This window comes from Crocodylus siamensis, chromosome 9 (assembly GCF_052110815.1).
Source record: "Crocodylus siamensis isolate JL-2025a chromosome 9, ASM5211081v1, whole genome shotgun sequence".
Taxonomy (NCBI): Eukaryota; Metazoa; Chordata; order Crocodylia; family Crocodylidae; genus Crocodylus; species Crocodylus siamensis.
In genome coordinates, this window is record NC_143403.1 from 43,867,991 (window position 1) to 43,891,587 (window position 23,597).

Genomic DNA, 23,597 nt, shown 5'->3' on the forward strand with positions numbered 1-23,597 from the left:
ATAAACTACTGCAAGACTGTTTCAGGCTGGACATAAGGAAGAATTTTTTTACTGTCCGAGCCCCCAAAGTCTGAAATAGCCTGCCATTGGAGGTGGTTCAAGCACCTATATTGAACACCTTCAAAAGTCAATTGGATGCTTATCTTGCTGGGATCATATGACCCCAGCTGATTTCCTGCCCTTTGGGTGGGGGGCTGGACTCGATGATCTTCTGAGGTTCCTTCAAGCCTTAATGTCTATGAAATCTAAATCTAATCTATGAAATCTAAAAATGGCCCATCAGGTGAAACCCTGACCCTGCATTGTATGAAGGGTCAGAAGAAGATATTTCAGAACAGACTGTCTTTTGTAACTTGTGTCTGCACTGCCTCCCAGCCAGGGAAAGTGGCTCCAGGTTCCCAGCCAGAAGCTAAATTTCCCTCCCCCATGGAACCAACAGTGAACTTCTGTCTGATTCAGGGGATGGTTGTAAGTCAGAACGCTTCCTGCAAAGACCGCATGGTGAGGAGCTACACTTCTGACTGCACCCAAAGTGAGCTGCCTGCAATCCTGGTCCCTTCATTGCCCTAATGTCAGGCTCTCATCTCCTGTCTCTCTGTCCAGTACAGCCCAGTTTTTCCTACTCAGCTTTCTTCCCCAAACAGAAAGACAGGCACCATAATGGGACTAGAAGGTTGAACACCAGTCTTTCTGGTCCAAGTTAAATCAGAGTCTCCCAGCATCCCAGCATTTTGCAGCCCTGGACTGGGCTGTACTGTCTGCTCAAGAGAGCAGGGCTGCCCCTGCCCCTCTGCCCCCTAGCTGGAGCAGTGAGGGCTGGCTCACTGGTCTCACTGGCTGTCTCACTGTCCCCCCCAGGCAAACCTCGACTAGGGGCTGGGGCCAGGGGGAGGGGGGTTAAACTTCCTTTCCCCTGAGTATAGAGCTGCGCTGCCCTGCTAAATTCACTGTGTGCTGTGACTGTGAACTACAAATCCCAGAGGCACCTGGAGGTAGGAAGAGGAAGTGATAAGCAATCCTGCAGAGACCTGCTGCTATGATTGTGGACTGAAAATCCCAGGAACCTCAGGGGCACCAGGAAGGGGAAGGAAACACACAGCCTGTGCTGGCTACATGCCACAGAGCCCTGGTCTAGTGCCCACCAGCTTCTAGTCTGAACCATTGCAGCCATGTGACTGCATGTCCTAAATCAAAAGTGAATGTCTGTTCATTTGCTTCTTGGTTCTATCTTTGCAGCTTAAACTAACCTGGAAAGACTGAATCAATTCAGCCTCAGGCATTTTGACTGTCAGTGCTTAGTCCTGGGAGGAGGAATAGCAAAATCAGTGGGGACTTTTTTTAAAGGGAGACAGAAGAGGCAGCATGAGCAGAAGAATAGCTTAGTACAGGGGTGTAAAACTTTTTTGGTACCATAGGCCAGATGAGTGATGTGGAGTGGTCCGTGGGCCACACCAAACCCACAGACCAGTCTCACATTCCACATCTGGAGTTGCTGCTGCCACTGGACTCTGCAGTGTAGCCCAGAAGCTACAGAGCTGTCGCTGCATGCCACACACCCCTAGAGTGCACGTGGCTACTCTGGGACTATGCTGCTTATGGTGTCTGCTCCACCACTCAGGTATGCAAGCTGAGGCACTGAACCTTGCATTTAACAATCATTGAATAAAATAAACAGAGAATAATGGGACTGTTCCCAATCCATTGGAAGAAAAGACCCAGGCCCTGCACCCTTCCAGACTAGCAACCATCTTACTGAGCCACACATTTTCTATCTTGCTCTCTTCCTTTTGGCCTAACGTGTCTCCCTGTCTTAGCTGCTTAGTGGGCCAACCTCAAAGGTGAGGCTGGAGAAAGGGATGGGCTCAGGCCTAACCTGTGACCTGGCAATCAGAGAAGTCAGAGAGATTGCAGGCTTAAATTGTCTATTGGGGAGCCTAGAACCTGGCTGTCCTGTTTTGCAGGCAAGATCCCTAACTGCTCGATTAACTGGGGCCAAAACATAGGAAGCTGCCCCCTCCTCTCACCTCCCCAGCATCTAAGACCCATTAATCATGGGTTTTCACCAGGTAGAATTTCATGGCTTCCACTCACCCAGTGTAGTAGTGAGTATGGGATCACATACCTGCCCAGCCAGTACACAACCTACTGCATATCTTCAGCAACCAGATAGATGCTTATGCATCCAAACTGCACAGTTAATAGAATCACAAACTGTGCATACGTTCAAAAAATGACAGGCAGGTGGAAAACTGCCATGTGGGCACATAAAGTGAACTAGGATTCTTCCCTTATTCTCCGTCTCATTTGTATAAACAAACAAACAAACAAAAAAAACCATGTTACAGCTTTGTAAACTATAGAAGTCCTAAGATGAGTCTTGATTGTTTGGTATCTCCCTTTCTATAAATCCAAGATTACGTTAACATTTTGGGCTAGATAAAATCTCTCTCCTGCCTTATTTTCTCTCTACCCTGCTTTGATTGCAGGGAATGCTGGACAGCTCCCCTTCAAAAGTGAGCGCTCCTTAAATTAAGTTACTTGTTTTTTTCCATGTGCCCATAGTGAGAAACGCTAGCTCTTTTCCTCAGTCAAGTTTCCATGTTCTGAATCTTGTTCCATGTTGATGGACAATTGCTTGTGATGACTTTTCAGCCATCGTCATTCAGCTAGGTCTTCCACACCCTTCCTAACTAGACCAGTATCTGTGATGCAACGTAAGAAACCTGCCCAGGGCAAAGCTAGATATATTTAGTCTCTAAGAAAAAAAGGAACATGTTTGAGTCCCACTCCAATATGGAAGCTCCAATTTAAAATGGAAGACATGAAATATCAAGCCATTTAACTGAATGATGCACACACCTGGCTGCTGATAGGTGCCAGGTGCAACTGTGCTCCTGTTTAAAGGGATCAGTCCTGTTCAAGGCTGAAGTTCAGCTCAAGGGCTAAATTGAATAAACTCATCACCATAAGGCTTCAAAAGGCATTTCTTTGACTTCTTCATCCTCTGGTCTCCATTCCCCTTCTTTAAATTCCAATGCCTAATTTGCTTCTTTTGTACAAGGCAAAGAGCCTTCCATACCCAAGTGGTACTCGGCTTCCTTGTTGCATTCCCATGCCAGTTGGGAACACAAGGCAGTTGCTGTTAAGTGGCTGAGGCCCTAGCAGGATAGCAGAAGGGATTGAGGCGTGGATATGGAGATGGTACATCAAGTAGTAATGTCTGGCATTTAGAACTCCAACTTGTCTCTGCCCCACCCCCAAGTAATAGTAAAGATCATCATCCATTTTTCTCCACAGACTGAGGCTTTTTGGCCAAAGGTGTTCCTTTAGCTGTACTCGTAGAAGTTTGTACTTTGGTGAAGAATGGCAATACAATGGCAGAATGCCTCATTCACAAGGACCCATCCTGCTGGACCTGATTCCACATCATCCTCTTAGTGCAAACCCAGTGAAAGGAAAGCTTAAGAGGGGTGTGGACCATGTGCTTTTTCTGGTGGAAGGGTTGTGACTGGCACTGCCTGGGCATGGGGAAGCACCTGGGTATGGAAACCAAGTTTGAGAAAGCCATGGAGCTGTGTTTCCAAGTCCTTGCCCTTCTTTGTACTTCTTAGAGGTATGTTTTTAATTGTCAGTGTTTAATTCTCCCAAGTACATTCCCAGCCTTTGATTGTGTGGGCTGGGTTACAGTGTAACCTCCTGTGGGAGGGGAGGGCAGAGGGGGAAGAAGGGTGGTACTGTAGCCATCTGATTTTGTCCTGATGCTTTACAAATGATGAATTATGCAAACGTCTGCAGGCAAGGCTTGGTGAGGACTCTCTCTGTCAGGTGGAGGCATTGCATCCATCCACATCCTACACACTGCTCCTTCCTTTCTGTCTTCATTGCTCTCCACCCACGTGTTTCCCTGCTTGAGCACCCCCTCCTTTCCCAGAACTCCAACCACAGACCTCTTTCCTGACAATTTCCTGGGTTTATCTTCTCCTCTTTAGGACACTCACTACACTGGCACCTTCTCCATGCTATCTTGCCTAAACTCAAGTCTCTCTCCTGCACAGCCTGTGTTCTTGCAGCTGATCACGCAGTGAGGATAAGGGTGTCAGAGCTGCCAAAGCACTGTGAGGCTGCCCGGACCCCTGGGGGTGAGTTCCCAGCAGACACAAATCTACTCTCAATGTGCTCAGTGTCTTTGATATGCAAGCATCAGCGGGGCCTGAAATCCCCATGGTGTTTGTGTATAATTTCACTGTATTTCAGTCATGGTGGGGGCAGGGATCCAGATTCTCTGCCCTATACAGCTCTGCCACTAGGGCTGAAAGGGAATTTGAAAGCCAATTTCTCCTCTCCAGTACACAGGAATACCTCCAGTTACTGACATCAGTGGAGATGTAGTCTAATTTTACTAGTCTAGTTTTACACCCGTGTATCTAAGAGCAGACTATGACTGTGACTTATCTCTTCTAAGTGCATTTACCATGAGAGAGCAGCAGGGGAACAGCACTGAAGAGCAGACTGTCTAGTCCAGGGGTTCCCCAACTGTGGTGCATGTACCCCTGGGGGTACACAAGGCATCTCTGGGGGGTACGCAGGAGGCATTGTGTAATGGCGGATTTAATTTCCATTATAATTATAACTGGCATTTAAGGCTTCAAAATATAAAGCGCATGCTGGTACGGGTATGCTAGCAGCTGGTAAATCCGGAGGGGGGCAGGCAATAAGAAAAGTTTGGGAGCCTCTGGTCACATCTCGATAACGCAGTCATAGACAGGGCATTTGTCACCTCTGCCATTAGGCGTAGTTCCGTGTAGGAGGTGCCTGCCGGCGTGTGAAAGAAGCGGTTATTGTAGGGACCGCTCAGGCTCGGTGCCAGGCACCAGGGCGCGGCGCGGAGACGCTCGCGATTCCGCCCCAGCCCCGAGCGACCGGCCGCGGAGGAAGGCGCCTAGATGCCCCCCGCCCCCCGCCGGACCGGGCGGTGCGGCGGCGGCTGCGGTTATTCCCCACTGAAAGAGCCGGCTCTGTTACGGACCCCGCCAGACCCGGGCAAGCGGCCACTGGGCAGGGAGCCGTGAGGCACCACTCGCCCGAGCTGGAGCCCCTCGGTCGGTGCCGCCCGCCCGCCCGCCCGCCCGGGGAAGGAAGCGGACCGGAGCTCAGCGCTTCTGAAAAACCGTTTTATTGGGGGCGCGGGGCCGGCCCGGCCCGGGAGCGGCGCCCCTGCCCGGGGGAGCAGCCGCGGGGGCGCCCCCGGGAGCGCGGGCGGACACGAGAGCGGCGGCGGGGCCCGCCCCGCGCCGCCGGGCACTCCGCGCGCGGCTACACCTTGGTGGCCAGGGAGTGCAGCTCGGACTTCTGCGTCTGGCCGCTGAGCGTGGAGGAGCCGGAGCCGGCGCCGGGGCGGGGGCCGGGCCCGGGGCGCGCGCGGGCGCCGGGGCGGGCGGGCAGCAGCCCCCGGCAGCGCGCGCGGAAGCGCAGGTCGAAGAAGGCGTAGAGCACCGGGTTGAGGCAGCTGTTGACGTAGGCCAGGCACGTGGCGTAGGGGTGCAGGCGCGCGATGAGCGCGAGCAGCGCGCAGGGCAGCGGCAGCAGGCGGAGGCCGCTCAGCACGTAGAGGCTCTTGAGCAGGTGGAAGGGCAGCCAGCACAGCGCGAACACGGCCACCAGCGTGACGATGATGCGCAGCAGCCGCCGCCGCTTCTCGCCCTCCTTGCGCAGCTGGCGGAAGTGGCGGCTGACGGCGGCGCCGATGCAGCAGTAGCACAGCGTCATGAGCAGCAGCGGCAGCAGGAAGCCCAGCGCCGTGGTGCCCAGGCTCAGCGCGCCCGCCCAGTAGCGCTCGTGGCGCGGGCTGGCCACGGCGCTGAAGTCCATGTCGCACACGGTGAGGTTGTCGGGCTCGGCCACCTGCGTGTCGCGCAGCAGCAGCGCGGGCAGCGCCAGCAGCCCGGCCAGCACCCACAGCGCGGCCAGCGGCAGCAGCGCGGCGGCGCGGGGGCGGCCGGGCCGGGCGCGCGGCAGCGAGTGCACGATGGCCAGGTAGCGGTCGAAGCTGAGGCCGCCCAGGCAGAAGGCCGAGGCGAACATGTTGAGCAGCACCAGGTAGCTGCTGAGCTTGCAGAGCGCCGAGCCGAAGGGCCAGTGGAAGCGCAGCGCCGTGTAGGCGGCCCACAGCGGCAGCGTCACCACGAAGGCCAGGTCGGCCAGCGCCAGGTTGCCGATGTAGGTGTCGGCCGGGCGGCGCTTGGCGCGGGGGCCGCGCCACACGGTGAAGATCACCAGCCCGTTGCCCGACAGCCCCAGCACGAAGACCAGCATGTAGAGCACGGGCAGCAGCGAGAAGGACACCTCCCAGTCCGGCTGCCACTCGCACGGCCCGCCCGCGCCCGTCTCGTTGCCGTCCCCGTCCCCGTCCCCGTAGTAGTAGTAGGGGTCGCTGTCCCCGCCCGGGTAGTCCATGGCCCGCGCTCGCGCTGCCCCGCTCGCCGCCGCCGGCCGCCTTTAAAGGGGCAGCGCGCAGAGCCCGCCCCTGCCGCCGCCCGGGGTCCCCGCCCGCAGCGCCGGCCTGTCCCGGCGCCGGGCCGAGCCCCCCGGCAGGGCGCACGCGCCCGCCCCTGCCCGGAGCGGGCTGAGGAGACGCGCGCGGCTCCCCCCGGCCGGGCTCGGGCACAAGCCCCGCACACGCGCCGCTGCGCCTACCTGCGCCAGGCGCGCGGGGCCCCGCATGCCCCGTGTGTGCCTGCCTCGGGCCCTGTCCCTCCGGGGCATCCGCGCCGCTGCGGGGGGTCCCCGGGGAGATAAGAGGGGGATGTGGCTGTTGTGTAGGCGCCGGCAGGAGTCGCCTCCCTGGCAGGAGCCGGCAGTGCGGGGCGCTGTCGCAGCCCAGGTCGCGGTGGGATGCCCTGGGAGCGCTGCACCTTCAGCAGGAGGTCGGAGTCTTCACCCTCCCTGAGCCCCTGCCATGGTGCGCCCCTAAACGCACACATGCCCAGCTCTGCCCTGGGGGCTCCTCCCTTCGCTATTGCAGGCGTTATTTGGCTTGGTCGTTGTGCATGAGGGTTGCTCTCAATGCTTCAAAGCATAACTTAGATGGGGCTGACCCTGCCTTGTGCAGGGGCTGGACTAGATGACCTCCTGAGCTCCTTTTCAGTGCTACTTTTCTATGATTCTGCACTTATTGCCCACCCTGGGCAACAGTGCCTAGGCAACACATACTCCTCCACCATAGCACATACTCTCACATACCATGCACATGCTCAAATTCCACCTACAGCATTACACACCCAGTCCCATAAGCACACACTCATATCCCCACGCACCGTAACATGCATGCTCCCTTCTTTCCCAAACCATAGCATACTGCACACATCTCTTCCATTACCATATGCTCCCACATCTATACACATATCACTGCACATGCACACTAATATCCTTTCCTCTACATGTGCACACTTCCTTTATCCCACTGTATCAGGGAGCAGCATTCATCTCCCCACACTGCAGAGTTAGTACTCATCGCTTCTGCATGGCATTTGGTCACATTCCACACTTAATAGCACAGCCACATTCAGTCCTCCCTCTAACATGGCACAGATACCTCCCCAGCCAATGCACCTGGACACAGTGGGAAGGCTTGTATGTTCCAGTGACCCTGAGAGACAGGCCACAGGAGTTTAACTCCTGGATGAGCCATCCAGTCCAGACTGGGGAAAGGACAGGGAGCAGATGAAAAGCAACTGCAGGTCTCAAGTGCTGAAGCTGAGCAAAAGGCCAACAGCCTCTCCTGAAAGAGAGAAGTCACAGAAACAACCCAAGGCGGCCACTCCACAATAGCATGATAGATGGGGTTACTAGAGCCTTGTTCATGTCTAAAGCAACATCTGACAATTCAGGAACAATTCAGACCTGGTTATACACGTATGACAAATGACAGCACATGTTTGCTCACAGTCCATAGTATTTACATCTCTTTCCACTAAAGAGATTCTCTGAACTAGTCTTTTGTCCTATGCTTTCCACTTATTGTTACCACCAGTTTAGCTCTGCCAGTGACAGCAGTGGGAAGACCAGGTCATGGTTTTAATGACTGCTCAGAGCTCAGAGTGTAGAGAAGGCTTTGAATGCAACCCTATACATCTGTACACCAGCATGTTGTATGCAACACATGCATTCACACCACAGAGACATGTATCTAACCCATACTCCAGAAACTTTTCTCTCTCTCTTTCTTCCTCATACCCCCCCCCTTGATTTCTCAGGGTATCTGGAATGAGCAGATGTGCTATCACCTCCTTAGTCAACCATTGCAAAGGGAAAAGGTCACTGTTCCCTTTCTCTCCCAAGGGACTTGAGGTCTTAATGTGTTTTCTCAAAGCCTGGAGAAGCAAGTTTGTTTTTGTTCCCTAGTCAGTGTTTTGCTAAGGGCTGCCAACACCCTGCACCTTCTGGGATCTGGGTGATAAGGAGAAGACAGACAGCTAGAGAAGAAAACTGTTTCTGGAGTCTTTATCCTTGTGGGGATTAGAGCAAATCATTAGTTAAAGCTAACATAGCACAAAGTGAGCCCCCCCCCCCCCCCCCGGTTATTCATGTGTTATGTGTCTATGGGACTGTTCACTGAGTCACAGCCCTGGGCTGAGGAATGTTTTCGCACCTATGGCCTGCATGGGGACATGGGAGGGGTGGAAGGGAGAGGGAAGAAGGGGGAGGAGAGAGTTTGTGGTTACCCTGGCTTTGGACTTAATTGCTTTTACAATCATGATTCAATCAGTCACAGATTTTAAGTGTTGCACTTTAGTGACTCTGTAATTAGGTTGGGAAGGATATCCTACAAAACATCTGCCTTTCTGAGAAGCTGCACATTCCCTTCCCTACACAAGCAGCTGTTGTTGCTAACTGCCCTCAGTAGTATCCTCCATCCTGATTCTGCAATCGGATACCCTTGGGCTGATCCATCAAATGAATTTGTTGTTCATTTATTCTCACTCATGTCCCAGTGTATGATAATCAGAGCTACAAAGCAACAGGGATGAAAGCAATCTTAAGCATCCCACATTCTCTCTCTTTACCCCCTTTGAAGAATACTTAAAATATTTTAAAACAATTAAGTAAATTGCTATGTAAAAGCAAAAGCTGCAGAAAGGGCTCTTTTTACCTTCACTATAGGGAATAATTAGGATCCAGTCTCCAGCCCAGGTCTGGAACAAAGACAGAATGAAAGCCAATAGATCCTACCATCTTGTACCATCTACACTTTTCCCAGAGCCTGATGAAGGGACTTTGATCCCGAAAGCTTCCAGAAAAGGACAATTTTCTTGCCATTTTCCAGTTGGTCTAATAAAAGGTATCATTTTGGAACCAAGAGTTCTTGTTTTTTGTATGTCTTTTTGTCTCAGACCAACATGGCTACTAAGCACACTCCTGAAACATGGAAGATGCCGAATATCAGCCGATTTTGGATTTTAAACTTCATTGCAGAACAACAAGGAAGGTTTTTTTTTGCCTCCCTGCCTGCCATCTGACACCTCCAGGGAAGGAATTCCACCTGATCAACACATCAAAGAGCTACTCAACACAGCTCACAAAGACACTCATGGACCCAGAGGGACAGACTTCCATCTTCAGCTTCCTCTGTGTAAAAATGAAGTTTATTTCCTACCTATGGGGAATTTTTACCATCTTGTACCAGCTACACTTTTCCCAGAGCCTGACGAAGGGACTTTGATCCTGAAAGCTTGCAGAAAAGGACAACTTTCTTGCCATTTTCCAGTTGGTCTAATATAAGGTATCATTTTGGAACCAAGAATTCTAGTTTTCTGTATGAGATCCTGCTGCCTTTGAGACAACAGGACTAGGGTGTGATTATCAGACCCCTTTGTCCCTGTTCACTGGAGCTTTAATAGTTTCTAAAAGCTGACTGCACTGACATGTTCATCCTGCAGTGCTGGAAACTCCTTACACCCAAACTCTACCAGCTCTATTCCCCCAAGGGGGTCCATCTCTTCCAGATTGAGTGTGCTGTGAGGGAGGGCCTTTTGTATTTGCAAGGTGCAGTGTCACAGCTTCAAGAAAAGGTTGGTATAATGCCTGATCTGTGGCTTGGTGGTTAGAGCACCTTTCTGGGAAGTTAGAGGAATGCAGAACCTAGAAGCCGAGGCTCACACTTTCCGGGAAAGGTTTTCAACCATTCAGCTGTCTGGGCTAAAACATAAGATGTATTCTTCCTTCTTGCAAGGTTTACACTCAGGTGTACACATAGATACCACCTCCGGGGTATTGGACACAGGAAGGCATGGAGCCCTTTCAGAAGGGCCGGAGCTGGTATATTCTAATTGTTACGTATGAACTTTAATCCTGGATGAAGGACCACTAAAGTTGGAGCTCTTTTGCTGCATTTGACTCATTCTCAGCTCCAGTTCACACACAACTAGAACCAGAGCTACTGACCTTCTGAAACCTTCCCCCTTTCCTTTTCAAATAGCTCCAAGGATTCATGTGTCCACACCCCCCCGAGTCTGCACTAGCTCCAAATAGTTTACCTAGCACAGTTTAAGGTACTAATTTTGATCTACAAAACTCTAAAAATTCTGGCCCTAGATACTAAGGGGCTACCTTATGGCCCATAGGGACCCCTCAAGTCAGCCAAGATCAACTTCCTTAGTACCATCAGTGTGTCACGTTTGCTTGGCATAAACATACAGGAGGTTGTTCTCCACAGTTGCTCCTCAGCCTTGGAACTCTTTCCCCCTTGAGGATGGCAGGATGCTGAACCTGGACATCTTCTGGAAGCACTGTAAGACCTTGTTTGGGCAGGTGTTTAGCAAGCCAGGCTAGGCTGTGGTACCATTTAACGGTTTTTTGTTTTATATTCTATTCCATTTTTCTGTGGTTGTTTGTCTCTCTCACTGGTGTATCTACATGAGACGTTTACTGTGGAGTTGACTGATTAGCTCCACAGTAAAACATCACCGTCTACATGTGTGGTGCAATTAGGATGGAGTAAACTAACTCCACCATAGGATAGTATTGGCAGACACAAGTTGTAGTATCCCACAGTGGAATTGTTTACTCTGTTGCAATGCACATCTAGATGCTGACTGAGGCATAGGGCTGCTTCAGTGTGGAGGCTGCCTGCTGGCTACCCTACACTGAAGCACCCTTGTGCCCCAGCCATGTCCTCTGCAAAATGTTGAACTGGGTTGGAGCAGCTCTGGGCTGACAGGCTGAACCTCGGGGCCCCCTGCCAGCCAAGGATGCTTTGACCTGTCTCAACATGCTGCAGTTCCAGGTGCATGTGCAAACACTGGTCCTGGGAGCAATACATTCTGGTGTGAACTGTGCCAGAGTTTATTCAGCTGCATTATTTGCGCATGTAGATGCAGCCACTGTAAGCTGCTTTAAACCTTTGTTGGGAAAAGTGGCATATACATCTAATAAATAAATACCTGCTTGGACAGTGGGCATCTTACTGCACATGTTCAGTAGCCATGTGGATGCTTACATGTCCACACTGCACAGGTAATAAAACTGCAAAATCTGCATAAGTGCCAAAAACACCATTTGCACAGCAGCGTAACTGCCATGTGGGTGTGCAAAGTGAAATAGAAATCTGCCAAATGTCTCCCACAATGTAATTGAGGACCCCAAAGCAACAAGATCTCCAACGGCTCAGGAATCAGGATCTTGTTCTTCTGGGCTGTTTGTTCACACAGGTGGGTCCCATCTCTCAGGGGCTGTTTTTTCCCCCACAGACATCTGACAAAAACATTCTTCAAAGAAAGCCTGCAAAAGATGCCTCCCTTCCTGTGGTCCTAAGGTTGTGCTTCCCCAGGTGCAGCTCCTCATGTGAGCATCAGGAGAGAGCTGGGGTTTGGGCAGGATGCTAGCTCTCAGCTGAGATGTTTCTCTGCTCTCATCCAGCTGGGAATAGCTCCACTTCCTTGTTTATACCTTATTTAAGCATGTGGTGCCTCTCTGAGGAAGCCTAGCTGGGCTGGGGGGAAGGGAAGGTACTTACATTGCACTTTTTAATCGTGTGAAGGGGAAAACCTGCCTTCTGAATCAATAACAGTCCTTTTCTGACCCAGCAGGACCCCACACACTCCTTAGAGACACTCCTGCCCCAAAGGCCAGCACTCCTGAGGGGGTCTATTTGTTACTGCTGAAGTGGCCTCCCCCTGGCATCTTTGGATATGAGGAATGAGGCAGGGGGAAAGTTGAGTTCTAGATCGGTGACATGAAAACAAAAGCCTGTCTGACACAGTGCTTTGCCAGACGCTAAGGAGGAGCTGGCCCTGCTCCCAGTGAAGTTAGATGAAGGTGTCTCTGGAAGGAATATTCGGTCTGGTGTTTGTCTGCAGAAATATGAAATCAGAGCTGGCTAGCTCCCCTCCTCCCCCCCCCCCCCCCAAATTCCAGAAATAAAGCTATAATCTCTGGAGTTTTTTATAATTTTACTGTAAAAAAGTACAAAAAGAGGAAATGACATAAAATTCAATTAAAATTCAATTTGATGTTATTTAAATAATATATCATAAAAATAACATTATAGCTAAGTGACAAATAAACTAAGCATTAAATTAAACACTAATAAGTAACAATAACAAATAACAAACTTTGTTCACCAAGATTCCAAGACTGAGGAGACGACTCTCTGTGTCTTTGCTGCCACCAGCTCTAACATTGCTTGTGACAAGTCTGTAGTTTGAGCCACAGACTTCATGATACCTGTTGTCTTCCATGGTTGATCGCAATATGTTTTTCTGAGCTTCAGCTTCAAGAAGCTCTGTTTGCTGCTTGCCACCAACATGGACATGGTTAACCGGATCCCGAGTGCTATCCATGTTTGCGAAGTTGTCATGAAGCTCATTGTTATAACTAAATTGTAGAACTTCTTGAGGAGCATTACAGTCCATTGGAAGTAGACTTTGGAGATGGCCAAGTTCTTCACAGCTCTTCAGATTCATAGCTGAATTGACACTTTTTATAACAAATGTGTGGGGCTGGTTTAAACAGTAGATCAACACCAAGATTTTCAGTTATTTCCTTAGCTATTATCAGAGCTCCTTTGTACCTGACTTCCCTGTAGTTTACAATATAGTCACGGCAGGTATTTATCAAGTTTGTGGTTGCAACAGTGTCAACATTTTTCTTGCTATGCATGCTTTTGCTCACCCTATTGACTGAAAAAGGATATTATACCACACCACGATGGAGACAAAAAACTTGAATTCAATCAGTTGACATGCCAGGGTGAGCTTTTCATGATGGATACCAACATCTGCTTGCTCTGATTCAGCCAATGCGATGAGAGCATTGTGCACTTTGGCTGCTTGGCATCAAACAGCTTTAACGCTTTCAATTCTGCACTCCCACGTGTTTCACATACTCGCTTAGCTGTGACATTAATATGATCTATGAGAATCTTCTAACGATAAACAGAACATAGATCCTTTGCAGAATGCCGAAGAGGGACTCAGACGTTGTTGAAGATGTTGTAGCATGCGCCACCGTGAGACTGAGTGACTGGCATCCACATGGAATGAAAAATGCTCTTGGGTTTTAATTAAGAATTCTTGTCTGTACATCCTTGTAGTCCTCTTCATATTTGCACCATTGTCATAACCTGGCCCTGGTAGTCTTGGATATTTATGTCCCATTCCTTCAGAATAGTAAATATAGTATCAGTAAGTTCTTCCTCTGTGGATTTAAAGGCAATAAATTGCTCCTGAATGGTCACTTTGCCATCTATAGTAGAAGACATCTTTTCAGAATGGCTCATGTGCAATATCATGGAGTACTTGGTTCTCCTCAACCCTTTAAGAACATCTTGCAGCACTTTCTTTACTAATAATTCAGGTATCTCATTCTGGATTGTTTTTCTGAAGTAGTGATTCATCACCTTTCTGGAAAGTGTGCATCACAAATGTTCCTTCGTAACTTCGTCATACTTTCCTAGTGACTCCACCAAACCCAGAAAGTCATTCACTGTTGTTCATTGTGAAGAGTCTGTCAGATGAGCCTTAAAAAGCCATGTTATTTTTAGAAAGATAAAGTTTTATTGCCATGGCCTCTCTAGAATATTCTCCTAATGTTTTGTCTCTTGTTTAATCACATGTTGAAGCTCCATATCAATGCAATTATCCTGTTTTATCCTTTGTTCTGCTTTGACCCACATTCAGCAGGAATTGAAATGACTAGGCAGCTTTTCATGACCCTCCAGAATCTGAGATGTGCTTCCAATCATTCAGTCCCTGAAATGCTAGGGGTAATTTTGGATTCAAGTTGAAAAGCTTGCAGCAGAAACAGAAAACCTTGTCAGTGGACTCAGAGTAAAGCAGTCAGCGTCATTTCAGAACTTCACCGTTTTCTAGATTTCTGTATACAAACATCATAGAAAAACGGTGATTCAGCTCATCCAGAGGAAAGTCCATGTCCTTTACTTGTGACGGACCATTGGGTGTTAGACTGGGTCATAAAGCAGGATCAGAAATGGCATTGCCAGTGCCTGTAATGGGAATCATTTAATCTCTGTCACGAGTGGCATTGTCATTATTCTGGTCCAGATGAAAAATGTCTGTTTTGTTTGGCTCTCTCTGCTTTTCTTGGAAGTTGAATTGTGGATCACCTATGCATTCTTCATCTGATGTCTCCATTGTAACTGTTTTGCTACTACTGCATCTGTTATTGTTAACAGATTTCAAATATTTTTTTCATTGTGTCTGCATCTTCCAATCATTTGACCTTTTTGTTTCCTGTTTGTTGCCCCTGACATCCTCTTCTTAGGTACTTGCAACATTGCAGGACACTGATTCCAAGGCACCTGGGTCAGGTCCTCATCAGTAATCAGCTATCCTTCTTTGTTTATTACCTGCATTGCCAGAGGCAGACGCGCATCAGTGCTGCCAGCCCCAGCCCAAGCAGTGAGCCTAGTGCAATCACATCCTGGAGGGAATGGGCTTTGCTTCCAAGGACAGGACAGAGCATCAGAACTAAACTCACACTTCAGAGGGCAGCTAATAGCTACTACCTTTACACTAGCCAAGATACTTTCCCTCAAGCTCAGTTTTCCCTTTGCTTGGTTTCAACATAAGGCCACACTCCATCCTAATGAAAACAAGGACAGCCTGGGTAACCTGCTGATATATACAAATACTTTTTCACCATTGCTTCCCAAACTAAAGGCTATTTATTTTCCTTTCTCCCTACAAAGAGTGTCTATGAATGTACACAGAGTAGGTAAGGTCCCCCAGTTTTTTCTCAGACCTGTATGCTGGATTTAGCTGTAGCTGCTCTATTCCCCTTTTCCATTCCTTAAATAGCTGTCTGGTTATTCTGTAGTTACCTGCATTTTCTATTAACTGTATCTTTACCTGTTGACCCCTCTGCTGTGATTTCTCCAGCAACTATGCATTCTGGCTCAGTTGCTTGTCTGTGGGTGTTTCCTATCCTTCAAGCCTCAGACGCGGGTGCAGGCAGAAGTGACAATTTTCACCAGAACTGGCCACAGAAAGCAGTTTATAGCTGTGACCAAACACAAGTGCATGGGTGAAAATCTAACTCCTCATTGCATGAAGGATCAGATAAAGACATTTCAAAATGTAGCATCTTTTGTAACTTGTGTCTGCAGAACTCCCAGCCTGTCACTTTTTTCAGAATGGGAGGGGGGAAAGGGAATAAAGGGAGTTCAGTCCCCGCTGGAGGGTGGGCTGGGTGTATTGGAACCCTCCTGAGGTGAAGGGGCTCCAATTCACCCACCCCACCCTTCAGCACAAGCTGGGGAACCCCAAGAATGAGCTCTCCACTTTTCCTTTCCCCTCTTCTATTCTGAAAACAGTGAGCACTGGCAGAGAGCCTGGCCATTGCGATGGGAAACTGGCTGCAGGCTCTCAACCCCAGCTAGATTCCCCTCCCTTTTGGAACCAACGGTGAACTTCTGTTTGGTCTGCGGTAAGGCTGTAACTCAGAACACCTTGCAAAAATTGTTCTGAGTTGCAGCTGGGAGCTGCCCTTCTGTCTGCACCCTCAGCATGTGATCCTGATTTAAGTTATAGCAATGAAATACCCAAGACAGGAAAGGCTTAATAGTGGCCTTTCTCCCTAAGCATCAAGGCAAAGAGGTATTGCAGCTCCAGGGAGCTCTTCGTCACATCTGAGACACAGTTTCTAAGGTTGGTTGGGTCTGCTTTTGCTACAACTGCTCATTCTTTTCTTGTGATGAAAGCAGCTCTCCAACCTGCCCACCTGGAGTTCTCCACACACCAGGAATAGGGATATTGTGCTAAACCATATTAATGACCAGTCCAGCTTTAGAGGAAAGGGCATTCAAACAAGGTGGACATGTTTCTCCTTTGCTGCTGTCTTCCTCCATGCTGGTGCCCTAAATAACTATGATTCTGCTTATTCTTTGAAATGACTCCAAGGGCTCATTGGTAGGCAGACTCCAGAGCACTTTATCTAAATCAAGTGACAGTCTGTGATTCATCAGGGTCCACAACTGGATAAGATCAAGAAATTACCCTTCTTGATACAACAATGGGGGCCACAGGCAATAAAGTGGAGTGAAGCAACTCCTTGTGTGAGTACCATAGAGTCTGTGTTAGTAGTGCTTGAGAAAGGTTAGAAAGCACACCTCTGAGACACAGGGCAAGGCACGGCACTGACAAAGAGGTTGCGAAAAAGAGCAATAAAGCATTTTGTTACAAAATCAAAACATTGGGCAACAGTCATTCTGGAACCTAGGCTCTCTGATGGCTGGGGCCAAAAACAATGAAAGTGTTGCTCATATTATAGCCCTTGAAGAACAGATTCAACACTGAAATCTAAAACGGCTTTCAACAAGCCAGTGAGGGAGAAACACTGTGAAATGACTGACTAGTCCTGGGAAGTGATACGACCTTCATTGTTAGTGATCTGGCTATAGGTTCTGACACTGAATTTAAATCAAGACTGGATGTCTCTTGTCTAAAAGCGACACTGTAAGATTTCATAGACATTAGGGCTGGAAGGGACCTCAGAAGATCTTTGAGTCCAGCCCTTTGCCCCAGGGGCAGGAAGTCAGCAGGGTTCATAGGATCCCAGCAAGATAAGCATCCAATTTGCTCTTGAAGGTGTTCAATGTAGGTGCTTGAACCACCTCTGGCAGCAGTCTATTCCAGACCTTGGGGGCTTGGACAGTAAAGAAATTCTTCCTTATGACCAGCCTGAAATGGATGGACAAGTTGGTGACCATTCGACCTTGTCACCCCTTGGGGCACTCTGGTGAACAGATGTTCTCCCAGATCCTGGTGAGCACCCCTGATAAACTTATAGGCAGCCACCAGATCACCCCTGAGCCTGTGCTTTTCCAGGCTGAAGAGTCCCATAGCTCTCAACCTCTCATTATAAGGTCTGTTTTCCTAATCTCTGATCATGTGCATGGCTCTCCTCTGGACTCTCTCAAGCTTCTCCACATCCTTTTTGAGTAGTGGAGCCCAAAACTGGATGCAGTACTCCAGCTGTGGCCTCACCAAGGCCAAGTACAATGGGAGAATGATGTCCTGGGATTTGCTTGAGAAGCATCTATGGATGCATGCCATTGTCTTGCTCGTTTTACTAGCTGCAGCATCACATTGATGGCTCATGTTCATCTTGTGGTCAAACATGAAACCCAAGTTCCTTTCATCTGTAGCGTTAGCCAGCGTAACACTGCCGAGTCTATAGGCATGCTGCAGGTTTTTCTTCCCAAGGTGGAGAACCTTGCATTTTCAGGTTCTCATCCACCCATTTCCTGAGCTTGTCCAGGTCAGCCTGGATTGCCCTCCTGTCCACAGGTGTGGATGCTTTACCCCAAAGTTTTGTGTCATCGGTGAACTTGTCCAGTCCACTTCTGATACCAATGTCCACATCTTTAATGAAGATGTTGAATAGTATAGACCCAAGGACAGAGCCTTGAGAGACCCCACTGGTCACAACAATGATTGACTTCCATCAACCACCACCCTCTGGGCCCAATCACAGAGCCAATTCCCCAACCAGCGGATCGTGGAGAAGTTGAGGCCACAATTAGCCAGTTTTGCTAACAGGTGATCATGGAATACCAGATCGAAGGCTTTTTTAAAGTCAAGATATACAACATCAGTCTCTTCTCCCATATCCAGGTGATAGGTCACCTGATCATAAAAGGAAATAAGATTTGTCAAGTAAGACCTATGTGCAAGAAACCCGTGCTGGCTCAGGATGGTGCCATTGGCCAGTCTGTTAAGAATGGTCTCTTTGATAATCTTTTCTAAGATCTTCCCCAGGACTGAGGTCAGGCTGATGGGTCTGTAGTTTGCTGGATCAACTTTCCTCCCTGTCTTGAAGATAGGCACCACATTGGCCTTCTTCCCATCTTTGGGCACTTCGCCAGAGCACCAGGAGTTCTCCAAGATCCATGCCAGGGGCTGAATTATGATGCTTGCCAGCTCCTTGAGTACCCTGGGTTGTAAACTGTCAGGGCTGGCTGACTTGAAGGTAGCCAGCCTCTCAAGGTGTTCCTTCACAAGGTCAGCATTGATGTCTCCTTCACCTGGGCTTTCTCATCCTGTAATGGGCAGGGGCATCCCTTGGGACTGGTAAAAAAACAATGCAAAGTACCCATTTAGCATGTTGGCTTTTTTTCCTGGGTGTTAGTTGTCCCATCTGGTTTACCAGGGGTCCAATGTTGCCCTTACTTTTCCTTTCATAGTTGGCTCCCCACATATCTAAAAAAGGACTTTTTATTGTCCTTGATACTTGTAGCTAGTTGGAGTTCAGCCACAGCCTTGGCTTTCCTGGTTCGCTCCCTACAGGTCTGGACCAGTGCGGAATATTCCTCCTTGGAGGTAGATCCAGTCCTCCATCCTTTGTAGGTCTTTCTTTTTAGATGCAGGAAGTCCACTAGTTCCCTGGAGAGCCAAAGGGGCTGCTGTGCCCTTTTGCTGCCTTCTCTCTGAGATGGGATAGACTTTGCTTGTGCATCCAGGATCGCTCCCTTGAGGAGCAACCACTCATCCTGAACTCCCCTCCCCTTTGGATCGTGATCCCTTAGGACCTCACTGACAAGCCTCCTGAGCTTGTCAAAGTCAGCTTTCCTGAAGTTGAGGACTTCTGCATTGCTAACTAACTTGCCAGCTTTATGGCGGATGGTGAAGGTGATCACTGTCACCCACCTTCCCTTTGATCATTAGGTTGCTGATTAGGTCGTCCACCATTGCCAGTACCAGGTCGAGCAGCACTTTACTTCTCATTGGCGCATAGACTTCTTGAGTCAGACAGAGCTCATCCATGCACAAGAGAAAGCTTCGCGACAGTTCAGATTTGGCCAAGTGCTCTTCCCATGAGATGTCTGGATAGTTGAAGTCTCCCATGACAACCATGGACCGGGAGCATGTGGCCTCAGCCAATTCCCTGGTGAGCTCCTGGTCAAGCTCCTGAGTTTGGGTGGGAGGTCTGTAATAAACTCCCACCAGTGTGTCCCCTGTTCCTTGTTCCCCACAGATTTTAACCCAGAGGGTCCCCACTGATCCACCCTGGGTGCCAATGTCAGTTTGCAGGGACGTGTAGCTTTCCTTGACATAGAGAGCTACACCCCCGCCCCTTTTGTCCACTCGATCTCTCCTGTACAGGGTATAGCCATCTATACCTGTGGCCCAGTCATGGGTGGAGTCCCACACCAGGTCTCCGTTATCCCTATGACATCGTAATTATTTGTGTTAAGCAGGAGGACAAGTTCATCCTGTTTATTCCCCAAGCTCCTGACATTTGTGTACAGGCAAGCAAGTGTCCCTTTGGGGGCCCTTGCCTTGCCTACAGGGGTGGAGCATGGGCTCCCTTAAATGCCTTGGCCTGCTGGCTTTGCAAGGGTTGCTCAGTGGGCCAACAGTGACAGTAGTCCCCCCATCCCTCAGCGGGCTTAGTTTAAAGCCCAGTGGAGCAGATCAGCCAGTCTGGCTTGGAAGAGACTCCTCCCCAGTGGAGAGAGGTGGAAGGCCGTCCCTCCCAGCAGCTCACTGCCTCTCTCACCAAAGAGTGGACTGTGGTCAGAGAAGCCGAAGCCTTCACAATGACACCAGTGCCACAGTCTTTGGTTTACTACCTCAATCCTCCTCTCCCTCCTCAGCCCCTAGCCTGAAACTGGGAGGATTGAGGAAAACACCATCTGATATTATTATGAATATTAATGCTAATGGTAACCTGCCCCAAACACTTAAAGGCCACCTCAATAATCCAGACAATTTAATCAGTGTCCAGAGTGTCCACAAAGCTGTTTTTGAAGATTTCTTCTATATTACAGCATCTTTACTTCTAAGAAGGCTGATCCTGACCACATGATAAAACTTTACAAACTCAGACAGTGACAACAGTCCATGAGACTGTGATATGAATTATTAGTAATAATATCAATGATATTAAAAAAATGCAATGCAAAGGCCCTTGTGGTAGGCCTCTGTGCACAACAGTTAATTACAACCCCAGAGCAATCAAAACTGCATTATTCAGGGATTATTACTCCTTTGGTACTGTCTCTCGCTGCCTCACTACTGGAGTACCAGTGACCGTCCTGTTCTAGGCTGTGTGGCTGCAGAAGCTTATTTCAGCAAAAAGATTAATGCTGAATCCCTGACTGCCAAAGAGGGGAAGAGTATTCAAAATGGCTGGCGGCCCTTGGATATCTTAGAGTGGGGTAATTTACCTTCTTAGTTTTCCCCCTCCTTAGACTCTGTCTTACTGGAGTAGGGTTTGCACACAGTTTACTAGGATTACTTTGCACACAGTTTACTAGGATCCCCCATAAGACCACAAAAGTCTCACTTTTGCAAAAGCCCCACCGAGCCTAACAACACCCCCCACTAGTGAGGTCCCTCACTGTGGCTATGAAGAATGGAGCCACTCATACCTTCCTCCACCACTTGCAAGAGCCAGAGCCATCCCTAAGTGTGTATGGGGCCTGGGGCATATCAGCTTGTGCAGGGCCCAGGGCAGGGGACGGGTGGTGAGTGGAGCAGGCGAGGGGGGAAGAGGTTGGCAAACGGCTGGAGCTGGCAGCGCTCGGCAGCAGTGGCAGAGCCAGTGGCACTAGGCAGCAGCAGCACATGGCAGCCATGGTGGGGCCTATGTGGCACTGACTGCAGGGCCCCCAAAAGCATGGGGCCCAGGGCAGTCAACCTGATTGCCTGCCCCCGCCCCCGCCCCCCGGGTGGCCCTGCCAAGGGCTCTGATATGACCAGCAGCTCTTCCACCTGTGAAGGCTCCCCAAGCAGGGCCTGGAAGAGCTACCGAGTTTCTACCAGGACCTCCTCAGGGCCTGGAGGCTGGTTTTGCAGCTACTGGTGTTGGTATGAGGTGCCCTGGGTGTGCTGATGGATGGTCCTGGCCCACATCACCTGTATCGGGCACCTCCTGGACTATGCCAAGCAGGGGTGGGCAGACCTGGTGTATGGAGCTGCCCATGCTGTGTGCACCCCGCCTTGTACTCCAGGAGGTCAAGGCCATCTTGTCAGATACTGCCCTCATCTGCATACACCAGGTCCTGCATGAGGGCAGTCCCCATCTCCTGGTATCCTCCAGGCCTCTGGAGCTCGTTGTGGGACCCCTGCCTTGGCAGGTCCCATGGTGTTCCCTGCCCTACCATCTCAGCAGGCTGCGGGATACAAAATGGATCCACTTTCCATCTGCCCACTGCTGCCAGCTATATACATTCATGAACCGCACTGTCCATCATCCCATCCTCATGGCTCACCCTGATAACAAGTGGTGAGATACCCTAGGTGAGGGCAGAGGCGAGGGTCCCTGATGGGCTAGTCTGGATTCCACTTTGATCCCACGAGCCACTGGGGACCTCAGCTGGTAGCTTCTGCATGGCGCTGTTCAGACACCCCTGACACCTGCCCCTTCTGTGAGCAGAGGGAGACCCTGGCACCCACATACCTGGAGTGAACCAGGCTCAGCCCTTGCACTGCCTCCTCCAGAACCTCCTGTTGAGGTTCTGACTGCACTATTCCCTTCATCTCTTTATACACCCCACATCTGTGATTCCCCCGAGTCCTGGGACCTCCTAGTCAACCTTGTCCTGGGCTTGGCTAAGCTGGCTATATACCTGACCAGGAAGGAGACTCTGGCCAGGAGTGTCCCTGGGGACTGTGGGACCTCTTTCCTTTCCCTAGTTCATTCCTATCTCTGGGTAGTGTCTGTTTGTTCCCTGGTTTGGTCTGAGGGCCAGTGGGCACTGTCAAGGTGTGCTCTGTTCGATGTGTCCCTCTGGCACTCTAGTTACAAATCTTTGATCATCAGTCTTGTCCCTGTATTTTTATAATTTGTCCCTGGTAATCTGTTGTCACCTTTTCTGTACCCTCACCACCTGAGGGAGGCTAACAGGTTACATAGTGGGCCTCTGCCAAGGTGAAAAATAGGCCTGGTCAACCTCCTCCTGGCCTTAGCTAAGTTGGCTTAGCTCGTCACTAAACTAGGCTCGTCACTAAACTAGGCTCGTCACTAAACTAGGCTCATCGGGGGAGGGGGAAGATGAGGGCAGAGGAGACGATGAACTACCAGGCCCAGCAACAGCCAGCGAGCCCAGACCAATGGTCAAAAGGGAGAAACAGGTAAGTGATGGGGGATGGGGCATTGCTGAGACTAGGGGGTCAGTGGGCACAACCGTTGGAGGCCTCAAATGCCTCTACACGAATGCTCGAAGTATGGGGAAGAAGCAGGAGGAACTTGCCCTCCTCCTAGCTGTCACCAGCCCTGACATAGTGGGGATCACAGAAACGTGGTGGGACTCAACACATGACTGGGCGGTGAGTGTCAAGGGCTATAGGCTGTACAGGAGGGACAGGATAGGAAGGAAAGGTGGAGGAGTAGCACTCTACATCAAGGAGGAATATACTTCCTCGTCAATTAGCAAGGGGGTAGAGGGGGGGCACTCTGAGGTGCTCTGGGTTAGAGTAAAAGGCAGTCCAGGGGATAGAGACTTAACGGTGGGAGTCTACTATAGACCTCCCAACCAGGGAGAAGAGCTCGACCAGGAATTCTTAGGTCAGCTCACAGAGGCAGTGAGGGCTAAGGATGTGGTCATCATGGGGGACCTGAACTTCCCAGACATCTGCTGGGAAGAGCAGTCAGCCAAGTCTGACCGCTCACGTCAGTTCTTAGCCAGAGTGCAGGACCTCCATCTAACCCAGGAGGTGCACAGCCCCACCAGGGGAGACGCCTTGTTGGACCTGGTGCTGGCCACGGGTGATGACCTGGTGAGGGGGCTGCGGGTGATGGGCCACCTGGGACACAGTGATCATCGCTTGCTGGAATTCACCATCCAGCGTAAGGTGGCAAAGGGCTGCAGCAAGGCAACAGCCCTAGACTTTAGGAGGGCTGACTTCAACAAGCTAAGGAGGATCGTTGGGGAAGCGCTGAGGACCCAGAGGGGAAGGGAGCCAGATGTCCAAGGTGAGTGGTTGCTCCTTAAGGAGACGATCCTCCATGCCCAAAGGGAGGTAATCCCAACAAGGGTCAAAGGGAGCAGGAGGGCACATAAACCCCCATGGCTCACTAGGAGCATCCGGGAATGTCTCCTTGCTAAAAGGGAGGCATACACCCAATGGAGGGAT

General features: G+C 50.1%; 1 protein-coding gene across 1 annotated transcript; it reads right to left on the reverse strand.

Moving 5' to 3' along the window:
• Positions 1 to 5,173: 5,173 nt before the first annotated feature.
• LOC149857470 (apelin receptor B-like) lies at positions 5,174 to 6,600 on the reverse strand. Its single transcript, XM_090062562.1, has one exon. It carries the CDS (start codon positions 6,451 to 6,453, stop codon positions 5,314 to 5,316), a length of 1,140 nt encoding a protein of 379 aa, XP_089918688.1. The 5' UTR covers positions 6,454 to 6,600; the 3' UTR covers positions 5,174 to 5,313.
• Positions 6,601 to 23,597: the final 16,997 nt, after the last annotated feature.